This window comes from Grammomys surdaster, unplaced genomic scaffold, assembly GCF_004785775.1.
Source record: "Grammomys surdaster isolate TR1022 unplaced genomic scaffold, NIH_TR_1.0 273, whole genome shotgun sequence".
In the NCBI taxonomy this organism is placed as follows: domain Eukaryota; kingdom Metazoa; phylum Chordata; class Mammalia; order Rodentia; family Muridae; genus Grammomys; species Grammomys surdaster.
Window position 1 is genome coordinate 408,500 of NW_021604714.1, and position 24,454 is coordinate 432,953.

Below are 24,454 nucleotides of genomic sequence, written 5' to 3' on the forward strand. Positions count from 1 at the left end.
CCCTTACTACTCTCTCCCTCTCTCTACTACTCCTCTAGCCCCTTACTCTCTCCCTTTCCTCTCAGCCTCTGCCAACTGACAATGAAGAGCACAGGGTCATGTAAAACACATATTTCATGCTGCATATTATTTTCTACTTCAGTTATATTACTCACAGCTGACATACATGAAGATAGCCCAGGCCTCCTATACCACTTCTACCTCTGCCGATCAACATTCCTCAAACTCACCCCTACCTGACTACATGATTACTGCACCATCTCTACGAAACCGCCATCTGTTTCAGTCAGTCGTCTGTCTCAGGCCTGGCTATCAGAGGAATTAGGATTCTTTCAAAGGAAGCAGCTTTGAATTGCTGCGTCAAGTATTTTTATCTCAACTTTGCTTTTCGTTTAAAAGTTTTCCTCAATTATTTCTTTATTCTTTAAGTTTAAAGGTCTTAAAAGTGTGTATAAGGAAATCTGAAAATCCTAGAATTCCTAGTTACAGTGAATTCACAGCTACTGTGACAATATGGTAACCACATTTCTCAAAATAGAACCCTCAACATATAATCTTTAAAAATTATGGTACCTAGAAAGACAGCTGGCACTATTCCAGACTACCCAAGACCAGGACTTTGAAGATGAAGTTATAGTCTCTGTACCTTCATTTATCTATGAAGGTAATGAATACAATTTTATGTGGAATGGCATTTAAATAGAAGCAAACAAGGAGATAGCAACAAATATAAATTCTCAACAACTACCTGATGAAAAGAAACAATCAGCTTAACAATAACAGCTTTATCAACTGAGATGTCATGGATGCACAGAATAGCTGATAAAACTATGACTGTTGCTAAGGAGAACATGTACCCTCAGGGCAGAACTTTACCTATAATACTATTGCTAATAACGGCAAATAATAACTCCAGTGTTTTCAGCTTTCTATAAAAGTATATGAGCCACAACATAAACCTCTTCCTATATCAAGCAATAAACAGATTAAAAATATGGTATAACGGCAAATAATAATTCCAGTGTTTTCAGCTTTCTATAAAGGTATATGAGCCACAACATAAACCTCTTCCTATATCAAGCAATAAACAGATTAAAAATATGGTAAAACTCCATTCGCATGTAGTATTGAAAAATTCACCCACGGTAGCCATCATGGCAAGTATGGGTGATAGATGGGAATGCAGCTACTGTGTCCAGTGTATAATAGTTCCAGGAGGAAAAGGGACCTGTAAGAAGTTGTATTAGTGTGGATACATGTAACAAGAAATCAAAGTCTATCATGCTAAAGAATTAGACGGTACTGGTAATCACTAAATGAATGATAATACTTTCTTATGAGAGTGGTTTTACTGGGCAGCCATTAAGGTTTAACTAGCTTAAGTATTATGATTTTTTTTCATGTCAATGGTCACCATTTAACTTCACACAGAAATTATAGCATTTATCTATTTCTTATTTTTATTTTAGTCTATTGAAATAAGTTCTACAACTAAAATGAAGCATAGGAAGATAATAATAAAAGTCACTTGTTTCAGGTAAGTAGAAAGTTATTTGGGAAACGTTTATTGGAGTAGTGTTGCTTGAGATTAAGAATCGGAAAAAAAATACTACCAATGCCAAAGGATTTAATAGTTAAGAGGATTAATTTCATTAATATTGGATAAGGGGAATATTAGAGTTCCTTAAAGTAGCAAAAAAAAATAATTTACTGCATGCAGCTGTTAGGGAAGTAGAAATAGTGTCTTTTCTACCCCCTGTGACATCTGGAAGATTCCATGTACAGTCCTAAAATAATGGGAACAAAAGCAAGATTAGAAAAGATTGGTATTATGAAAATAGTATGACCACTCGGGTAACTATGGCTTATACTCAATATCAACTAAGATAAGTTATGCAAAAGTTATTGAACCGCACAAAACTAAGATCTGTCATGTGTTCTTTTCATTACAAGAGGATGGGAAAGCAAAACAAAACCGCCAAGCAGTACAGTAAACCCGCGAGCTTTGGAAAAGCGAAGGAAGCCGACTTCCCGGTTAGTAGTCATGTACGTGTACACAAGTGCACAAAATCAGGCGGATTCCAAGGCCTGATTTTAAAAAAAAAAAAAAACCGTTATACAGTGATAGGTATCGATCATCATCCTGGATTTCATTTACACCACCCCCCTTCGGCCAGGACCAGGAAGCCTGGAAAATGTAACTTCCCCCAACATGCAGTCGCTCGCCAGAGCTGAGAGCCCTCGCCCTAAGGTAACGGAGAGCCCACTCTCCACGCCACGGCGGAGTCCCGGAGCCGCACAGTCACAATCCCGCTGGCCCAGAGGCGATCGGGCGGGGCGGGGACTCAGGGAGTTCCACCGCGACCGGGAAACCCAAGGGCGCGGGGCTCACCAGCTGCCGCACCTCCTCGCATGAGGCCATAGCCCTGGTGAGACGTAGGGAAACGGTGGTCTCAGGCCGGACGCAAACGCAAGTCCCGGGCCGCTTCGGAGAGAGACCCGCTGGGCGTAACTGGCGGGGCACGGGGCGTGCCCGGCGCCCCGCAGCCGTTAATGGGCGGGGCGGCTTCTGCCGGGGCTGGGGCGGGGCCGAGACGGACGGCTGTGGGAACGCGCCGGGGACTGCCAGGGGCTCCCGCGCTCCGAGCGAGCTTCTCCCGGGTGTGCCCCGCCGGACGTTTTAGACGAAAAGTCAAGTGTGCACGGAGGGTGACTAGAAACGTGAGCCTCGAAGGAAAGGCTCTAGATCCCTCAACTCCCCGCCACCGGCGGAAACAGTGGACGCGAGCCCGCGCGGAGCCCGGAAGTGGGCGGGGCCTCAGGCCGCAGACTGGCGCAGAGATTGAGTCCCAAGCGGAAGTGGGTGTGGCGGGGCGTGTCTAGTGGGACACTGCCCCAGCGAGGCGGTGTCTGCGCCCGCGGGACTCCAGACTCTTAAAAAGCTGCGATCGCGTGCTGCCAGCCACTGTGATCCAGCCACTCTTCGGGTCCTCCAGACGTTCCGGCCATGGTGTCGGGCTGAGCCGTCCTGGGGCTGAGAAGCGGAGCCGCGGTGAATGGAGGGGTCAGGAGAGCTGAGTTCTGAGGCGGTCCTGCGCTTTCTCTCCGAGCGCGGGGGCCGGGCCCGACACACGGAATTGGTGCAACACTTTCGGGATGCCCTGGGTGGCCAGCGCGAACAGCGCACACGCGCCCGCGAACACTTCAAGGAACTGGTCAACGCGGTGGCCACCGTGCGCACCGATCCCGCGGACGGTTCCAAGTATGTGCATCTCAAGAAAAGGTTCTGTACCGGGGAGTCCCCCCCGCTTGAGGCCGCGCTCCCCCGGGATCCCCCGCGTATCGAGGTGACTGAGGAGTCTCAAGTCCCTGACCTTCCAGCGGAGCCATGCGAGGACTGCCAGCTCCAGGAGGAGGCAGATCCACAGTTGTCTCTCGGACTGGGTGGCGAACTGAGCGCCCGGGAGCCTCCGGCCCCTGCTCAAGGTGGGGCCCAGAGTAAGGACCCGCCACAGGAGGTCGAGGCTGAGGCCACGTCCTTGGCGTCGGGCTCCGGGTCCAGCGAGAACCTTAAACTCTCTGCACATGGCGGTGAGGAGGCTGAAGGGGGCAGTTCCCCTAGTGGGCCAAATACACCCAGGTCCGCCCGTCAGAACTTTCGGGACCTGGTGATGGGCAGCTCCCCACAACTAAAGAGGAGCGTGGGTCCTGGAGACGGGAGCGCTGGGAGCATCTCCTCGGGAGGTCGCGGCAGAGGAGGGGGCGACTCCGATAGCGCGTCGTTGGCTTCTTCGTCCGCAGAAGAGGAGAGCAGCGGCGGGGGCTCGGTTACCCTGGATCCTCTCGAGCACGCCTGGATGCTCTCAGCTTCCGAGGGCAAGTGGGACAGCCTAGAAGGGCTGCTCACTTGTGAGCCCGGCCTGCTCTCGAAGCGAGACTTCATCACCGGCTTCACTTGTCTCCACTGGGCCGCCAAGCACGGCAGGCAGGAGCTCCTGGCCATGTTGGTCAACTTTGCCACCAAACACCAGCTGCCAGTGAACATCAATGCCAGGTCGAGCGGAGGCTACACGGCCCTCCATTTAGCAACGATGCACGGGCATGTAGAGGTGGTGAAGTTACTAGTGGGAGCCTACGACGCAGATGTAGACATCAGGGACTACAGTGGAAGAAAGGCCTCTCAGTATCTGAGCGAGACCATTGCAGAGGAGATAAAGAACCTGGTGGGAGCCCTGGACGAAGACGATGGAGACAGCGCCGCCGGCCGCGGGAGTGGGCGCTGGAGGCTTTCCAAAGTGCTCCCGTCACACGTCACTCACAAACTCTCCCCGGTCGTGGAAGGCGGAGCTGAACATCACCACCACCTCGCCGAGGGATGGACTGGAGGAGGCAAAGCAAAAGATTCAGGTCGCAAAGCCTCGGGCAGCTCGAGTGGACGGATAAAACCACGGCTCAACAAAATCCGATTCCGAACCCAGATCATTCACACCACTCCCTCCTTCAAGGATGCTGAACCACCCCTGGAGGAAGGGGAGGAGGAGGAGGAGGAGAGGTCTCTTAGAGGCTACTCATCTTCCTTTAAACTGAGACCGAAGTCCAATGTATTTGGGTAAAAACAATAATTCGTGCTAGAAATGGTAAGGTTTATTTGTCTTCAAGGAAGTAATACTGGGCATGGATAAGAGGTGGAAGCAGAAAAGACAGGATAAGTTATGCATTTCAGCTTGCATGCTTGGGGTGGATCTGTAATAACCCTTTCAGGATAGCATTCTGGGTCAAGAAAATATCTTTGAAGTGATTCATAAAGCACTGATTTGTGCCTCTTCCCGGACCCCACCCTTGTAACCTGGAACTTGTGAGAACTGGAATTATTGATGACTAAGAGTCCCTTTGCTTTTTAATCATGACTAGATAGCATGCAGAGTAAAGGCCATCAGACAATGCAAAACGCATGGTAATGCAAACTGAACCTGCTAAGTCTGTAAGTGAATGAAACTAGAGGCTGTCCTGGTTTTCTACGGTGTGAACTTGCTTAAGGTGCTAAAGAAGGTCAAGGTCAGAGCTGAAATGTGAAACCACAAACGATTATGTGAATGGAGATGGGAATCCCACTGATACTTGTATTGTAAGTAGCAGTTCCCATTCTTAAAGCAATTTCACTTTTTTAATCACTGTACTGAAGAAATAACCCACACTTGCTTTTGAGTGACTGTAATCTGGTTTGTGCCTATATAACACCATTCAGTATACGGTACATTATTAACCACAAACTTTTGGTTAAATAGAAGAACACGTTTATTTAAATAGAACATGTAGCAACCTATGGTACTTTTTTTTAATGTGTATGTTGATTATCACTAACTAGTTTTGCTACTCTTAAATTCTAAACTTTCTGGGTTTTGTATTCTGGGGATTCTTTTTGGTGAAGCTTACAATACTTAAGACTGATTTACTTATCACCTAAACCATTCCTTGTTTAGAAAATAGCAAAACTCAGCATAAGTATTAATAAGCCTATGCTTCTGTGAAGTAATTATTAAATCAATGTAATATGTTTCTCATGTAAGAGACATTTTAATTTTATTAATACATTCATAGTCTCTATGCTTTATAGCAACATTTTACAAATGTGCAAAATACTAAGTCTTTCACTTTTCTTACATTTCTTTGTATCTACTCAAAGAGCTATGGTGTAGTTACAGAAAGCCTAGATAGTTTGCCCATTTAAAAATGGGCAATTTATTATACTTTATAAAAAGAAAGAGAAATGGGACCGTTTCTGTATTTCAATGCTGCTAGCTATTGAATTTCCGTATATATAATTGAAAAAAACTCTTCACAACTGTGATCTTTAATTACATTCCATTCATTTGTGTTAAGAGTAAATGGCTTTATAATTCTTTTAAAATTTAACTTACAAACGTATTAAATCTTATAACAAGATTAGAAACTTCTGCGGGAGACTGATTCGACCAAATCCTTCTCTCTCAGTCTTTCTGGCCTGATTGCTGAAACCTAAGGAAGCCTACAACCTAGAGGGCTGAGTGAGCAGCCAAGCCCTCAGAGCAGAGGAGACTGCGTGCTTATACAGAGCTGCACAGCGCGGTGTTAACTAACCTCCCCACGTCATAGAAACGTCTAACAAATTTGTTACATCTTAAAATAGCAGTTGTTTAAATACGGATTGAAGATGCTCATGAAATAAATAAGTTGTGGCTAAGGAGATGGCTTAGTAGGTATGAACACTTATTCTGCAAGCATGAGGACCTGTGACTGAATCCCCAGCACCCATCTAAAAGGGTACACATAGTTGAGGGGACGAGTAACCTAACATGAGGAGCTGAGACAGGCAGACTCTCAGAGGCCAGTGCCCAAGCCAGCCTACCTGAAAGCAGTGACTTCTGGATCAGGGAGAGGCTGTCTCAAGGCAGTAAGAAAGGCATAGAGGAAGTCACCTGACATTCTACTCTGACTTCAGAATAAGCACACATGGGTGCTCCCCAATATTCTCGTGCCTGCACTACACACAAACACACACATACACACATAAGTCGCTACCCACTTATGTGCCTTTATCTTTGTTTTAGGATTTAAGAAGTAGATCGTGTGCATTGACCACTCTTTCTGTACACATAAGTGAAAAGCCAATGTAAAAAGCAATCATGTGTTCCATATCTAGACATGTTAACTGACTCTAGTACAGCGTAAGCTTACAGTTCTCATCAAGGACTTTTCAATTCCGTGTTAAGATAAGGCAACTATCATTTAACTTCCTTTTCACACTAAAGGTTTAAAACTATGATAAACCATTATATTTTTTGGAGTCATTTCTGGGCAGGCCAGACAGCACAACAGGTACCAGTGGTTGCCTTACAAGCTTAAAGACCTGAGTTTGGCCCTAAAACCCACAGTGGATGGAGAAAACTTAACTCCTGAAAACTGTCCTCCGACCTCCACATGTGTGCCATGGCACCTCCACACCTGTACTCACACACCTGTACTCACACAAACACAGAAAACTAGTCAGTTTACATTTCAAAAGCACAACAAGGAACTCTGGCACTCCTTGTCATGATGTACTTTCTGCAGTAAATGTAACATTTTAAGTTACTTAACTCCATTCCTCTTTATTTTTTTTCAATTTCCAAATCAAGAGTAGAAAAAAAATGATTCATATAATTTGATAATCGTGAAGTTGTATCTCTCAATAGTGACAGTACATAAAGACAGGCATCTGTTGTCAAGAGAATATTGTAGTTTCAAATAGACAGGCATCTATTGTAGTTTCAAAACGAGTTTATGTGTCTTCCGGGTATGCTTGGAACTATGAATGTCAGTTTGCTTTTATGGTACATAAAGTGCAGCTAATGTACTAGTTTATTCACAGCTGAAATACTGGAGTGTGATGTCTGTCTTTTGCTTTAAGTAAGTGAAAGTTTGTGAGTTTAAGAATCTGTGAAGTTTGTCAAAATAAAATGTTCATAGCAGAGAACAAATTGCTAAGTTTCTGTGGTTCTTTAGCTGCTTTACATGTGCAGTGTTTATGGTTCACAGAATGCTTCTCGAAGTTTCAATTTTATTTGGTTCTTTTCCTACCTTCTAAGGATACAGTTACAGGGTCCCTGAATTATAGGTAGGAAATGAACACTGGGGGTCTAGAGAGTCTTCCTTTGCGCAACTTTTGTCTTTCCTGTACATTAAGTTGTTAGATTTTGAGGAAAACTGCTTTAGTTTGGCAGCAATAATGAAGGAGTCTCTTTAACAAACATCAGGACCTTTTAAGATGAAAAACATGAAGGTTGGGAAGTGGCTCAGTCAGTACATGTTCACAGGCATGGACAGAGGCTAACCTAATCAAGGTAATCCCTCACAGACATAAACAACTGTTTGGTTCCTAGTGAATCTAGACCCTGTCAAGTTAACTAATCACTCTTAACTATCACAGAGGTTACGGTAAATATTCTGGGAATTTGCTGAAAACCAGCATTCTTTTAAATTATGCAAATTGCAGGAAGATATATGAAACTGGAGGTCATGTTAGTAAGCTAGGCTCAGAAAAGTATCTCATGTTCTCACTCATGCAGAACCTAGGTTATGTATATACATGCACTTATGTGTATGTATAAGAAAGGATCATGGGAGAGCATAAGCAAAGTATACGTTACACATGTAAAAATGTCATAATGGCACCTGTTGTTTTGGTTGTTTTGTTTTCCTTTCTTTTTTTTCCTTAATTTACTTTTTTATTCATTTTACATCCTGGTCACAGCAGCCCCCCTCCTTCCTCTCCTCCCAGTCCCCCTCCCCTTCTCTGAGGAGAAGGGGAAGTCACCCTTGGGTACCACCTGCCCTTGGGGTATCAAGTTGAAGCAGAACTAAGTACATCCTCTCTCACTGAAGCCCAACCAGACAGTCCAGCTAGGGGCAGGGGATCCAGTTGCAGACAACAGAGTCAGAGACAGTCCCCATTCCAATTGGTAAGGGACCCACCTGAAGTCCAAGCTGAACAACATCTGCTAAAAATGTGTAGAGGGCCTAGGTCCAGCTCTTATATGCTCTTTAGTGGTAGTTCAGTCTCTGTGAGCCCTCATGGGCCCAGGCTAGTTGACTTTGTAGGTCTTCTTGTCTTTTTGACCCTCCAGTGGCCTCAATCGTTCCCCTCCAACTCTTCCACATGACTCCCCAAGCTCCGCCTCATGTTTTGCTGTGGGCCTCTACATCTGTTTCTGTCTGCTGCATGGATAAAGCCTCTCGGGAGACAGTTATGCTAAGTTCCTGTCTGCAAACATAGCAGAGTATCATTAATAGTGACAGGTGTTGGCTCTCTCCCATGGGGTGGGTCTCAAGTTGGACCACTCATTGGTTGGCCTTTCCCTCAATCTCTGTTCCATCTTTATCCCTGTGCATCTTGTAGGGAGGGCAATTTTGGGCCAAAGGTTTTGTGGATGTGTTGATATCCCCCTCCCTCCACTGGAAATCCTCCCTGGCTACAGGGAGGTAGCTACTTCAGTCTCCATATCCCCTGCTGCTAGGATTCTCAGCTAGGCTCACCCCCATAGATTCCCAAGAGCCTCCACTATCCCAGGTCTCTAGCTAGTCCCAGAGATGGCCCCTACCAATTTCTGTTCTCTCTCTCCCAGTCCTCCCATACCCCTATGACCCTGAACCTCTTATTTTGTGTGTTCATTAAAAAGATGAACAGTGGTCTGGAGAGATAACCTAGCAGTGTCAAGTGCTTGCTGCTCTTCTAGGGGACCCCAAGTTCAGTTCCTGTCTCAAGTGCCTATAACTCTAGCTACCAGGGGATCCAGCACCTTCTCCTGGCCTCTCAGTGTATGCATGCATACACATGGGCACACATAATTGTTTTTCTAAAGAGATGCAAACAACAACAAAAATGTGATCTTTGTCGATGTCCAATCTTCATAAGATACTAACGTTAGGAGCTTGGATGAGGATTCCACGTGAACATGGTTCTCAGGATTTCCTCTCATGTCACTGTACATTTTTTTTTTCCTGGTCGTATTTTCAAATGTCAATTTCATTTCAAAAAGGAGCTTTCCTATTCTGCTTATTGGTTTCCTACTTTTCCACTTTAATGTATTGTTGAGGGATGTGTGGTAAGGGCCTTACCCTTGCTGTGATGGTTTGTATATGTTTAGCCCAGGAAGTGGCACTATTAGAAGGTATGGCCTTGTTGGAGGAAGTGTGTCACTGTGGGTATGATCTTTAAGACCCTCAAACTAGCTGCCTGGAAGTCAGTGTTCTGCTATCAGCCTTCAGATGTAGAACTCTCAGCTCCTCCTGTACCATGCCTTCCTGGACACTACCATGCTCCCACCTTGATGATAATGGACTGAACTTCTGAACCTGTAAGCTAGCCCCAATTAAATGTTGTCCTTATGAGACTTGCCTTGGTCGCAGTGTCTGTTCACAGCAGTAAAACCCTAACTAAGACACTTGCCTAGTGCCTATCATGGTTAAGGTACTGTGTAATGAACATTGCATGTGTAAGGTGCCTTTAAATGGACAGCCACTATCTCATAGCATTAACCCTATGGGTAATTTAGTAACAGACATGCTGAGTAAATAAAAAGTAGTTTTCACACAATACAGCTCTTAAATGCCAGCTTCATCTGCTACTCAACCAAACAAACAGTCATTTATTCCAACCATGGAGGTAAAAGCAGCTTTATTGGGATTTTTCAATATAAGCAATTTAAAGATTCAACAACTAAGTTCAGTTATAAAAATGCTGTGCCTTATAGGATGATTCAGCTGCATATTCTTGGCACGGTATGTGAAATAGCCTTTTTATTATAAGTACAGTTGAATATACAAATAGCTACTGAGTCTTTAGAGCTCCCCCAAGAATGAGACACAAAACTAAGTTTATCATAGAGAACTTTGTTTGGAGAAGAGGGCATTTCTTATTTATTTTTTTCACAATTTCATATATGCATATATACATATATGTGGTTCTTACCACATTATTCCTCAAAGAGAAGTTTTTAATGGTCATTTAAACATGGCAATGAGCTACCTCATGAGACAGAACACTCAGTCTTTGAAAATAACAAGCCGGCCCCTGGAGAGCCGGCTCAACAGTTAAGAGCACTGGCTACTCTTCCAGAGGACACGGGTTCAATTCCCAGCACCCACACAGTGACTCACAATCACCTGAAACTTTAGTTCCAGGAGATCCAGTGCCCTAAGGTAACCTCCATGGACATCAGTCACACATATATACATGCATGCAAGCAAGTATTCATACACATAAAATAAAAATAAACAGATCTTTAAAACAGAAAGAAAATAACAGGCCAGTCAAGAGCCCTGAAAAGTAAAAATATTGATCATTTTAAAGCAAGCTTTTCTTGATTTTTCTTTTCTTTCTTTCTTTCTTTCTTTCTTTCTTTCTTTCTCTCTCTCTCTCTTTCTTTCTTTCTTTTTTTGTCAAGAAACAAAAAGCCATGCTAACCAAAGCTTTGACCAAAGGTAACCTGTTACAGAATGACTAAAGAGCTAAAGAGGGATTGTATAAACTCATTTTTTTTTTAAACCCAGTTTGATGGTCAAATCAAGACCTGGAAGTCCTCATTAGAATACCTTTCTGGGAGTTGTGAATGTAACTCAGTCAAAAGCACACCCAGAATGTCCCAGTGTTTGACTACCAGTGTGGAAAAGTCACCACTAATGCTACAACAACAACGACAGCAACAACAACAAAATTTCTGGGTTTCTAAGCTTTCAATTTAGTAAATAAACCCAAGCAATTGTGACTTGATAGTGGTCTAGAAATTTCCCCATACTGGTAACTGGTATCTAGTTTGCCTCTGAGAGGGAAACTTTTTCCCCATTGATGTGTCCAGCCTTCTGACATTAGCAGTAGTCCACACCAAAGAATTGCACGATTGAGAAACTAAAAACAAAAAAGCACAAAAAGAATGTTCAATATGTTATGACTGTAGATTACCACATTACCACGTGTGGCCTGCAGGCTATTGGCTCCACCTGCCTGCATATCTGCAATGTCTGCAGACTCAGAAGAGAGGGTCACTTGGCCCAGAGCTTAAAAGGCATCCGCCACATGATCTGAAAAACTTACACTGTTGCACGAGACCAACCGACCCAATAAACAAGCATCAATGACACTGCTTAGAGTGAGAAATGTCCCTCATAGACTGGTGCCTGGTGGCAGCACTGTTTGGAAAAATTCTGAAATTTGTAGGCTGTAGAACCTTGCCAGAGGAAGTATATGGGATATTGGGGAGTTGGGAGGTTTTGTAGCCTGGTCCCACTTCCCGTCTTCCATTTTTGATTACTGTGTAAGGATACAATGTTATCTCTATGCCTCCTGACTGTCAGACTGGGGTCATCCTCCTGTTGCCATGCCTTGCCTACCATGACAGACTCAATCCTGAGTTATACAAGGTGAAAAAAAAATAGAAATAGACAAATTCCAACTAGAGAAATATACATACACAATCTTTAATTACACATCTATATAATATGGTAGTGTTGCTACTATACAAAAGGCTTTGGTTAGCATATGTATCATTCTACTGAATAAGAGAAAAGAGAAGGAGGGAAGGAGAAAGGGGAGGAGAGAAGGATGGAGAGAGGGAGAGAATAAGTGTGTATTCACACGTAAGCACATGTATGTATATATTTTTTCAGACCTCTAGCTGGAGTATGCATGTATGTATATATAATACATTATGGTTCCTTGTAGAAGCAAAGTCTCTGTACCTGAGAAGCCTCCCCTATGCTGCTCATTCATCCACAACAATACAGAGCCAGACACCTCAGTTGTCTGCCTGACCCGTCCTGGGAGGCAGTATACCGCTGCTTTAATCTTTTCTGGATCATATACTAGGCAGCCAAGGATAACTCTATGGTTAAAGCCAGCAGGGGTATTTCCGCTAGCTATTCCAAACTGTCTCATCAGCAGTTCTCTCATTGTTTAATTCTCTTTCAGATTGGCTTGCTCATTCATGAGGGCTTGGTTTAGGCTACCAGATCTGTCAAAGGAGCACAGATTTAAATGTGAAGGAAATTGCATTGCAAAAGTTATTCTTTGTAAAATTCTCTGGTTCTTTTGACACTTGGGAAAGGGAATGGTTATAGCTAATGTAACCGTCCTGGCAGGGGTTGAAAGTATTCTAAAGAGGTACTTGCACCCTTCCATTGGACTGTAAGACTGTTGGAACAACAACCTCAAGAAATTGAAATTTCCCTAAGAATCAGTCTTATGCTAGGTGAAAGAAAAGGATGTGACCTGGTACCAACCAGAGGGGGCTTATATTTTACTTTGTACAGTGCTGACTTGTCAGACCACCTAGCAGAAGAATCTGAAACTCTTGATGATGATAAGAATGACTCGGACCCCACCATGAAAAGGACTACTTAGCTGTGTGCATCTCTTGCTTTCTATTTAAACTTCATGTCAGGACTCTGAAGATGAAGTGCAGTGGTCACTGAACTTATAAATCTGTTCCTCTTCTCCATGTAGCCATTGACTGACTGTCCTTTCTCTGCTTTTCCCTGTCACTTCTTTTTAATTGGCCTGTCAAGGGAGAGTAGCAAGCAGACTCTAGTTGCTGGGGCTGCCAGAGGCCAGGCTATGAGTCTAACAACTTTAGAAACAACACTACTGCTTATTCCGCATGAACCATGAGGCTCATAGCAAGACCTTGTAAACAACAATGACCAGACCAAAAACAAAGAAAAAAGCAATCCGAGAACATGGAGCCCTGAATCCACCTTCCTTCCTTGTCAGCAGCATCGTCTTCCACACTGGTGAGGACATTTGCCAGTTATTGCTGTTAGACCTTACCTGAGCATTCGCCTTAGGAGAAAATACCAAGGACTTCTCGTCTTCTCTCCTCATTACTTTCAAACCTACAGTCAGATACGTGTAACCGAGGTCTGTTTCTAGGGCAGACAGCTTATACACCGGCTGAATAAATATCCGCAAGAACCTAAAAAGAGAGAAAATACTGGAATTGACTATATCTATTGATATAGGTACTAATGTCCATGATTTGGGTATAATATTCTGCCTTGAAGAGTTTCATGGCGCCATAATGATTGGTTGGTTGGTTGGTTGGTTGGTTGGTTGGTTGGTTGGTTGACTGAAAGATGAGCCCAGCATTTACCAAAGTAGGCTGCCAGAATTTCCCTGTTATAACCAACAGGAAGGAATCCAAAAGATTTAATAATATGAGAAAGTTGAAAGGAACTTATCTTTTGTTTCTCCTACCTATCACCTGACTGTATCTTCCAGGAGGACCTAGAGACCCCCTCGACCAAGGCTGTGAAAAAGGAATGTGTTGGGAAAGGGATGGTCCAGTAGCTTTGAAAGGCCTTATGCAAAAGACAATGGGGCACCATCCACAAAGTACCCTTTCTGATTCAGTGAGGAAGATAGGCTCCTGAGTGATGGAGTTCAGGCATGGATGCTCAGCTGTCAGACGAGGTGGGTGCAATGACTATGGTATTCAAAGTATGGAGACCATGCAGGTATGAACCACGTGGATCACAGTTACCTTTGAAATAAAGCCAATGAGCACCCCCACACACACACACATACACCAAGGCACAATTTAACCTATGTACACAGGAAAGGGCTGGGTCTGGACAACAGAAAGGTAATGGCCACGCTGTTGCTTTCAGTCTCCAGACAGTACCAGATCACAATGGCAGCAACCCACCCTGGGAACGATGGAGAGCACATTTCCTTAGGAAGGAATTGTCTGTACTCTGAGAAATGCAGTAATTTATAATTGTCTGCCCAAGCCATCTTTTAAGGCCTGAGACTGTGGAGGGGAAGGGTAAACACTTGGATTTGGGAGCTTATGGTGCACTAACTGTAAGTAAATGCAAATTCCTGGAAAACCAAACTACCAGGGTTCATTGACAGGTCAAGGCAGGATCAGAGAACTCTATGTTGCAGAGATTCCCTTTGCCTAGGATGTTTGGGAAGAATTTAATGAGAGGAAATTAGTCAGCTATTCAGTTGGACTGAGAGGGATTAATTAGGTTGCAAAGTCACTTCACCTCTGAAGCCTGCCCCATCTGTGCCCCCAGGGGGGGGGACACAAAATGTCCAATTAAGACCTGGGACCTTTTCTATAAAGAGAAAGGGGTTTTGAATCCTGTTCAGAATAAGATAGTTCCAATGTTTTTTAAAGGAAAGAAAGGGCTCCTCTGGCTGGTGGTAAGAGAGCCATAGACTCTTCCCAGCCACACCCTACAAGGTTCTAGCCAAGGAAGGACAGCCTGTGGCCTGTGGGAGCCACCAGAGGAGGAGCTGCAGTGTGAGGAGGAGAGGTGCAGCCCCTCCCACTTCTTCACCCTTGTTGAGATGTAGGCATGCAGGCAGCCTCACCAATTGGTGAGTCCAGGGCTCCACCTCAGAGTGGCCAAAGACAGTGTGCCAGTTTTCCTGTGTGAGAAAGTTCCTTACCTGCACTTCTTGGGCTGGAGACTGGGCAGAGAAGCTGTGCAGGGTCCTTTCTTCTGATCCCCCAAGCCTGCTTCCTCTGAGACAGGACAGTCTTTCTGCTCTCAGGACTCCTTTGCCCTATGTACATGGTCGGCCTTTGTTCTACATCTCTACCTGGACACACTTGCTTTTGTTTCTACTTTGTGGTTATAAAAATCATAGACAACTTAAGGGCCGGGGGGCGGGGGGGAGAATAACCCGATGCCACTGCTTTCTGAGTGCCTTAGATGTCTGTTTTTATGCTTTCGGTTTAATACTAATGGTCCCAACAAAAGAGGCTAGATTCCCTTCCCTCATAGAATCGCTATAGTGTCCTGCAATTTTACAAGAGGGAGAATACTTAAGCTTTTCAGGTTGTCTGTCCCCATCTGCAGACACACGCAAACTGGTTATGGATATGTAGATCCCTTGAGTCAGTCTTACAGAGAAATAAATATATTATAGATAATATTGGAAAATTGTCCTACACTGTCCTAGCTCACTGGAAATCTGGCCCTGAAGATAGGATTTGTCCCATCCACTTCAGACCAAAGCAGGTTTGTCTCAAAGTTTCCTCCAAAGCCCCAACCCTGGGTCATGCTGTCCCCTGACTCTGTGACTGGGAGGAGAGCAACAGAACATCCCAGGAAAAGCATTGTATACTTGGGGTGGGGAGAGCAGCTGCGAAGTAAGCTGTTTCCAATAGAGGCTACGTTTATTTATTTCATGGTATAAAGGCATCTATATAATAAATCCAGCTAATGAGATGCTCTTACCCAGAAAGGATAAAAGAAACCTTCTGTCTAAAGTCTCTCAATAATAGCCCCAGTATCATAGTTAGCCACATTCTGTAAGATGTTGTAAACATCAATTTAATGATTATTATAATGTAATTCTATACACTGCATAAGTCACAAAGGTTGCCTAATGTTTTCTTAGAAACTCACAAGGGTTAATGGTTTAACAATATGTACACAAGTAATTCTAATTTTTTTGTTTTGAGGGTGTTTTGTTTGTTTGGTTTGGTTTTGGTTTGGTTAGTTGGTTTTTGTTTTGAGACAGGGTCTCTCTACATAGCCCTGGTTGTCCTGGAATGAATTCCATGGACAATTACATGGATTCTATGTAAACCAGGCTGGCCTAGAACTCAAAGAAATCACTTGTTTCTCCCTCCCAAATGCTTGGATTAAAGGTGTGTGCCACCATGCCTGGCTGATAAGACTATTTTTTTTATTACTTTACCCTATGTATGTAATTTGGATTTAACCTTTTTTAAATTAGGATGATGCACAGTATCATCTAAGCTGAGCAGTTGCCATCTTCATAACTCCCGCTGTGTCTGCTCAAAACAATCACAGCTAAGGTTAAAAGCTGGGGCCTGGCCAGGCAGGGGTGTAGCTCACCTTTGATCCCAGCACTCAGGAGGCAGAGGCAGGCAGATCTCTGAGTCTGAGGCCAGCCTGATCTACAGACTGAGTTCCAGGACAGCTTAGTTCCAGGGCAACCAGGGCTACACAGAGAAACCCTGTGTCAAACAAACAAATGGGTAAGTTAATTAATTAACTAATTAATTAATTAGATTAAAAGCAGAGGCCATCTTGGCCATCTGTGCTTGCTAGCCTGGTTTAAGTTCTGGATCATGCTTTGAAAATAAATACATTTCCCTGCTGAGCACTTTCCCTTAGTTCTTGCGTTCTGTTGCGTGCTGCTAAGATTACTCCTTTCCTCCAGGCTCTGGAGCCTGAGGTCCTCTCAGAATCCAGAGTGACGACAGGCTTGATCACACACACACTGACCGATGACTGAGACTCGCCTCCAGCGTCAGTAACCTCCGAGAAGTTATCTATAACATCTATGACCACACCCTGGGACAGGAGCAATTATCTCCGGGAGAAGAGCTTGTGTGCTCAAGACAAGACTGGCGCTACTTTGTAACACTCGAGCTGAGAGACCCTTACTTTGAAGGAGACTCTTTAACTAAGTATCCATCTTGCTTCCTTCCCCACACCTTCCTCCAGTAAACCTAAAACTCTCATTAGCACCCCAGAAAGACTCGGGTGTCACTGAACCTGTTTCTCTGTCCCTCCTCCCAATGTGCTACCTTAATTAAGTCTCCTTTTCCCATATTTCACCATTGCCCATCTTTACTTGGTATTTTAGGATGGTTGACAGAATGGAGGCATTTTCCTTAAAACTCTAATAACAATTTCTATTATGTATTTTTTGCATGTATTTGATTGGGTTTTTTTTTAAACAATTACATTTTTAAAATTACTTGTCTGGATGACTGATCTTCCTCCGCCACCATCCTCCTTCCCACATTTTGAGAGCTATCCTTGGCCATCTAAAACTTGGGCCACTTTCTGGGTTATCAGGCAGAACCTAAGAGGTGTCAGTCAAGTTGGAAACTACAAATATAACAAATGGAGAGAACACAGCCTAAGGAGTGTGCACCTGACTGAGGCGCCTTGGAAGGGAATAGAAGGCCACTTACATCTGCCAGCACTGTAGAGGTTTATCTCCTGTCAGACATCTAGGTTCCCTGTGAGGCAGACTGGGAATGGGAGAGAGGTGAAGAATCTGAGAACATGTGAAAGACAGCCATAATGCAAAGACTAGAAGGCCTTAGCCAACCTGGCTTCGTTCAAACAAGGGGACAGGCTTGAACAAGTCTTCATTATAGGAACTTGGGAGGGAAAGCTATTATATAAAAGACCTGGAAAAGGTCACATGACCCCTGCCTATGTCCTTTTTGTCCCAAGCAAGGCTACAGGTCAATTTGGTACACTTCCAAACTCCTCTATTTTTTATTCAATAAACTGTCTCTTTTCCTGTATCTATCCTTATGTCTTTGTACAATTCATTGAAAAAGATAGTAAGAACTAAAACTCCAGCATCTGCATCCAGACACAAATCTGGGCTGTAACCCCTGGACTTATGTCCCTTCCGCTCTCCTTTGTGTCTCCTTTGTGACATTTTTGTTTTTGTGGTGTAGAGGACATAACCCAGGTTTTTATGTTTACTCAGCAAGTTCTCTCTTACACTCCTCTTCCCAAGACTTGCAAGTGTTACGACTCCTGAATGTTCTGGGGGAAAAAAAACTAAAATGTTTTGTCTGTATTCTTGAGCAGAAAGTTCTCGAAAAGAGAATGGATAGCACTGGGAACAGGGATGCAGGAGACATGACTCATTTCCACCGAATATTATAAATCATGTTTTTACAAAAAATTCTAATCTTTTTGTCTTCTTTTGCCATTTAAGACTTTTAATCAGTTGTTTTAACCCATCCCTGCCCCCAACACACACACACACACACACACACGAAGAGAGAGAGGGGGAAGGGAGGGAGGGAGGGAGGGAGGGAGAGAGAGAGAGAGAGAGAGAGAGAGAGAGAGAGAGAGAGAGAGAGACAGACAGACTTTGTTTATATAAAGACCCTTTTACTGCATTCCAGAAATTTGATGATCTGGAGCAGGGACCTCTTCCCTCTCCCTCTTTCATTTCCTGTGATCGATTCCTTTAAGGCTAAGTAATCGAAAGAGACTATGAGATCAGACCTCAGCCAGTTGGGGAAAAGGCACGGTCACCACCAGCATTAAAACCGAGTACACGTCCTGTGCCTGCTTTGGTGCACAGTGCACCCTTTGCTTGGGAATGCAGTAGCAATTCACGTTAGCTAGAGAAACAAGTCTCGGGCTAAAAGGACAAAGTTGCCTACATCATCGGCTGCATGGAGGCTACTCTGAGCTAATTCAGTAAACCTACCAAGTCGTTCGTTTTTGTTCACTAAATTGATCGATATTGGCAATGTTTCTTATACTACCACTTCAAGCCTCTGCCTTCAATCTGTCAGCCATTTACAATATAGCATTAACCCTAGATTCTTGGTAATCCAGTTCCCAAGACAGTAGTCAAGTAAGAGAAAATGGCACCTCTGATGGCTATTCTTGGTTGTCAACATGACTACATCTGAAATGAACTAAAACCCAAATGGATGGGTACATCTGTGAGGGGTTAATTAAATCATTTGAAGTGGGGAGTCCCTGTTTTAATTCCTATCTTTTGAAGCAGGAAAACACACCTTTAATCTCGGCCATGTCACTGGCTGGCAGCCTATATAAAGGACATGGAAGAAGGAGGCTTGCTGTCTGTCTGCTTACTCACTGTTGCTCTTGCTAACAAGTCCATTCCTTCACTGGCATGAAAGCCTACTTCTTCAGGATACTGAAGACCAGCTGAGACATCTAGCCTCATGGATTGAACAGCTACTGGAAACTTGGGCCTTCTGTTGGTAGACAGCCATTGTTGGAATGACTGAACCACAGCCTGTAAGACATTCTAGCCAATCCCCTTTCTATATATAAATATAGATAGATGATAGATGGATAGACAGATGATAGATTGATAGATGGATAGACATGATAGATAGATAGATAGATAGATAGATAGATAGATAGATAGATATTCATTGTAAGTCCTGTTCTTTTAGAGCAATGGTTCTCAACCTGTGGGTTGTGACTCCTTTGGGGGTTAACCATTTCACAAGGTCACCTAAGACCACTGGAAACCACAAACATTTGCATTATGATTCATAACAGTAGCAAAATTACGGTTATGAAATAGCAACAGAAATGATTTTATGGTTGGGAGTCATGTCAGCATGAGGAAGTATATTGGAGGTTGTTTTGAGGAACTGTATTAGGAAGGTTGAGAATCACGTTCTAGAGAACCCTGACTAGTACAGCACCCTAGAAATAAAAATATTGTAGAAGAATTTTGCCAGGAACTGAAGAGTAAACCTCACTCGGTCTTGGAATTCACAGTGACATTTAGAATCCTGCCTATCTGTGAATCCCGCCATTGTCCTTTGATTCCGCTCAGTCTGGTAGCCTAACAAAAGCTGCTCATAGCTTGCCTATTCCCGGGGCTGGAAACTCCAGTAACAATCTAAGGAAGGTGAAATCCCTAAAAGTCACATAGTGTCACCAAGTTTAGTGACTCCCTCTTCTGTGGAGTGATAGGACTTGGGGCTTGTTTGGCAGCTAAGAGAGCCCTGTGAGCCAGGAATTGAATCTGACAACCACAGGGCAGCGGGGCTGTGTTACGGGGGAAATTGAGATGTTCTCCTTAGTCACATTGATAACAGAATTTAAGAACAGACTCAGCTGGAAGCTTAAGGACAGTTTTATTAGAGTTTAAAGGAAAAAGCTGTAAGCGTCAGCAGACTCCTGGAGGAGAATGGCAAAGGGACAGGAAAACATGACTTTTAAATGGGTTAGAGAAGGAGCTACATGCAGGGAGGTATTAAAAAAAGATCAAAGAAGTCCCAAACATGGGGGAAGTCCCAATGTGTTAGAAAAAGCATGCCTGGAAAAGACAGAAGTGCAGGAGAAGTTGGGCTTTTCCTAGTAATTAAAAACAAAACAAAAAAAATAATAAGATTCTCAAAGCTGCAGGCCATGCCTGTTAAACTACTATGCTATTCCCATGGAAAGTACAGTATATTATTGAAGGACTAATTGTTCTACTTAGTTACTTAACACGGCTTAAGGCAAGCCCACCTTCTTCAATGTGAGGTGGTTCCTGGGCCAGGTGACTGACGGGGACCAAGTGGAATTTTAGGTCACCTCCCAAGTCAGAGTCTCTATTCTCTTTACCAGAGATTTTCTCTTAATGGGCTATTATTGCTGCCCTAAGAGGTGACATCACATTCAGATTTAGACAATAGTCTTAAGAAAGCTGAGAGAAGGCGACAGGGCTGGGGTGACAGTGGGCGACCACGTTGTGCAATGAGCAATGACAGCGAAGTAGAGGGGTTGAAGTTTCGACACAGTGGGGGGGGATTTCAGCAAGCTTAGGGGAACAGAAACTTCCTTGGCCAGGGGCTGGCAGAGTTTGTTCAGAAATGACTACGGTGACATCATCTCGTTCTGAATCCATTTTGTGTTTGTGACACTCCTCAGCCCTCGATGATCCTCCCTCCCCACCGCCGTCCACCTCAGCACACACTGGAGATTTCCATGACCTTGACCATAGTCCACTTGTAGTAATCAAAGTAATAAAAGTAAACTAAAATAACCAAAACAGGTAGAAGTCAAAGGTAACCGGCGTAGTGTCTAAGGTAATCACCGTGCTCGGCTAGGAAAGAACATTTCAAGGCTACTTTGACGCTTGTCTAATTTTGACATAAATTATAGTCTTTGTGATTTCTTTTAAATTTTTTATTTTTTTTTCCTTTAAAAACTGTTTTCACTGCCCCACCTGGGGATCCATCCCATATACAGTCACCAAACCCGGACGCTATTGTAGATGCCAAGAAGTGGTTGCTGACAATGTCCTGATATAGCTGTCTCCTGAGAGGCTTTGCCAGAGCCTGACAAATACAGAAGCAGATGCTCACAGCCAACCATTGGACTGAGCACGGGGTCCCCAATGGAGGAGACAGGGAAAGTAATGAAGGAGCTGAAAGGGTTTGTGACCCCACAGGAAGAACAACAATATCAACCAACCAGACACCCACCCCCAGAGCTCCCAGGGACTAAACCACCAACCAAAGAGTACATATGGAGGGACCCATAGATCCAGCCACATATGTAGCAGAGAATGGCCTTGTCGGGCATCCATGGGAGAAGAGGCCGTTGGTCCTGTGAAGGCTCGATGCCCCGATGCCCTGTGTAAGAGAATGTGAGGGTAGAGAGGCTGAAGTGGGTAGGTGAGTAGGTAGGTGGGGAAATGCCTTCATAGAAGCAGGGGGAGAAGGAGAGGATGGGGGGTTTCAGTGGGGGTGGGGGGAAGGAAACCGGAAAGGAGATAACATTTGAAATGTAAATAAAGGAAATACCCAATTAAAAAAGGAAAAAAAAAGCCTGTTTCCCCAAGCCTGGGCACCAAGAGATGTTTTAGAGACACAAGCCTACTCTTGGTCTGGCCATCTTTCTTGATAAATGATAAATGGTAAAGCTTTGAATTGGCTTAATCAACATTGTTAACAATAACTATTCCTGTGTTGATCATTTCAGCTCAGGGTTTATTCCAACACACCTGAAGCAGGCTGTGGAGTTACTCAGGTGACGACTTCCCTGCTGAAGAGACAGAAAGATCATACAAACCATAGTGAGGGGTGGGAAGACGGCAGTAGGAAACTGGATGTTACAGTCAGGCAAATGCTAAAGAGAGGTTGCAACCCTTATCATTAGAACCATTAATAAGAGACCTCTTCTCCCTAAGGGTGAGCGCTCACAATACCTGAAGGAGCTTTGCAAGGCACTAAGGGAGAAAATCAACCACTAGTTCTCCTAGCTGCAATGCCTACAAACCACAATCATAGAGTGGCAAAATATCGCAAATGATTCAATAGTGACACTTCTGTCCTAGATATGGTGAGAGACAGAATGATGTAAATACAGTACTCATATGACATTCTCAAAAAGTAAATTATCTTGAGAAAAAAAAGAGAGAGATGGGAAGATACTCTCAACTGTACTGGAACAATGGGAAGGGTACCCTCAGGGCCAGACCCCACACTGCTGAGCTTGCTCCTAGAACATACAGAAGTTGCCAGACTTGGAAGTGCCATCCTGTGGTACTGGTTTTGGAAGCATGAAGGTAAGAGAGTTGCTGGGCCCAGGCAACATGTGACAGGGGAATCCCTGTGAGGTTATGAGGGGCCATGGCCTGAAACTGTGAAAGCAAAGTCTACGTTCCAGCTGAGAAGCCAGAGCTGGGAGCCATCTGCCAAGGACAGCTGCATACACGGTGGGGAGGGGGGAAAAGGATAGGGGACAGGAAGAGGGAAGGGGAGAGGGAGGAGGGGAGAGAGAGAGAGAGATTGATTGATTGATTATGGGCAGCAAAGCTGGAGAAGTGGAGCTATCTAAAGTCCCAGATTACTCTACAAGCAACAAAAAGATCTGGTGTTTTGCCCGGCTGGATTCCTGTCTTCTTTTGGTCCAGTATTTCTTCACTATGCCTCCATTCCTCCCTTTTGGAATGGGGATGAATATTCTGTGCCATTCTATGCTTAAAGTATGATATTTACACTTGATTTTGCAGAAGGCTATTGCTAAGAGACTGCCTTGCATCTCAGAGGAAGCTTCGGACTTTTGAACCATTTCGAGGGAGTGGGATTTAGTACTTTGAGTGAGCAATGTTCTTCACGGGCTGGGGTACTTGGACACTTTCTAAGTTCCCACTTGGTGGTGATTAATTATACCATGTTTAGTAGGTGTGACCTTGCTGGAGGAAGAATGTCACTCACTGGGGGCGGGCATTGCTCCAGTTCCAGTTTGTTGTCTTTGCTTCCTGTGTGGATGGAAAGGTAATCAGCCAGCTTCCTCCTCTGAGTGTCTGCTTTCATATTTCATATTTCATATGTCTTAGAGTTTTACAGCTGTGAAGAGACACCATGATCCCAGCAACTCTTACAAAGGCAAACATTTCATTGGAGCTGGTAATAGTTTCAGGGGTTTAGTCCGTTATCATCAGAGCAGAATGCATGGCATCATCCAGGCAGACATGGTGTTAGAGAAGGAACTGAAAGCTAGCTCTGCATCTTGATCTGACTGCAGCCAGGAGAAGCTGACTCTTCAGCACTGGGCAGAGCTTTAAGACCCAACTCCCACAGTGATGCACTTCCTCCCACAAGGCCACACCTCCTAATAGTGCCACTTCAAATGGACCAGGCATATTCAAACCACCACAATATGTTTCACTGCTTGCCCCTTCCCTCTCTCTCTCTGTCTCTCTGTCTCTCTGTCTTTCTCTGGAATATAAGCCCAAATAAACTTTCCTCTATAGAATGCTTTTGGTTATGGTGTTCTATCACAGGGCCAGAAATAACTAACACCACACATCAGATGAAAGGATGACATAAACCCCATTTGTTTCCATTTGAGAGCCAGGCCTGATTTCAAAAAGAAGGCTATAATCACCAACTCGAGGAACAGATCATAAAATCCAGAAACAAGGTCAGCCTGGGGATAACCACAAAGATGGGGAAATATCTTATCTCCAAATGGGCCATCTATCCTGGGCAGCCCTATATCATCCTATGGTTAAAAGTTCATGGCATAGGAATGCAGACCACTGACCACTGGTGACACCCCTAGCACCCACCAATGAAATTTTAGATTACCTAATCCTCCTAGAGAGTTCTCCCAGTTCTGTATAAGGGCTGTGCTTCTTTGTCTAGTGTAGCCATTCTAGAGAATGGTTGACCCTCACATGGTGGTTGTTTCTGCAGAATAAACACTTTTTGTCTTTGTATACTACCAGTCTGGGGTCTTCCTTCAGTGATTTTCAGACCCTTACACAGACACCAAAGACAAGCACTCTTCCTTCCCTCTTGCCTCCCTTCATTTTTTAATTAGTCTTTCTATTCAGTCCTAGGATATAAATTGATTTTCACTTTTTTCTCTCAAGTTCTTTTCTCGTAGGCACAAATCAGAATCACAGTGTTCTTTTGTG

At 44.0% G+C, this 24,454-nt stretch overlaps 2 protein-coding genes across 4 annotated transcripts in view; one reads left to right on the top strand and one right to left on the bottom strand.

Annotated features, from left to right (window-relative positions):
* Septin10 (septin 10) overlaps positions 1-2,861 on the bottom strand; it is a 77,549-nt gene extending 74,688 nt beyond the window's left edge. Inside the window, exon 1 of one of the 3 annotated variants that reach the window (XM_028776826.1) lies at positions 2,405-2,861. In XM_028776826.1, the coding sequence (XP_028632659.1) occupies positions 2,405-2,422 (18 nt within the window). In that variant the 5' untranslated portion in view covers positions 2,423-2,861. Of the gene's footprint in view, positions 1-2,392 lie in introns of all 3 variants that reach the window. The other 2 variants (XM_028776825.1, XM_028776828.1) reach the window with 2 other exon arrangements.
* Positions 2,862-2,928: 67 nt separating this feature from the next.
* Positions 2,929-5,489, top strand: Sowahc (sosondowah ankyrin repeat domain family member C). The gene has a single exon (XM_028776878.1). The coding sequence runs from the start codon at positions 3,057-3,059 to the stop codon at positions 4,611-4,613; it is 1,557 nt and encodes a 518-aa protein (XP_028632711.1). The 5' UTR covers positions 2,929-3,056; the 3' UTR covers positions 4,614-5,489.
* Positions 5,490-24,454: the final 18,965 nt, after the last annotated feature.

Excerpts from the sequence above, each read along its gene's own strand:
- Sowahc (XM_028776878.1), top strand. The coding sequence starts at position 3,057 with ATGGAGGGGTCAGGAGAGCTGAGTTCTGAGGCGGTCCTGCGCTTTCTC.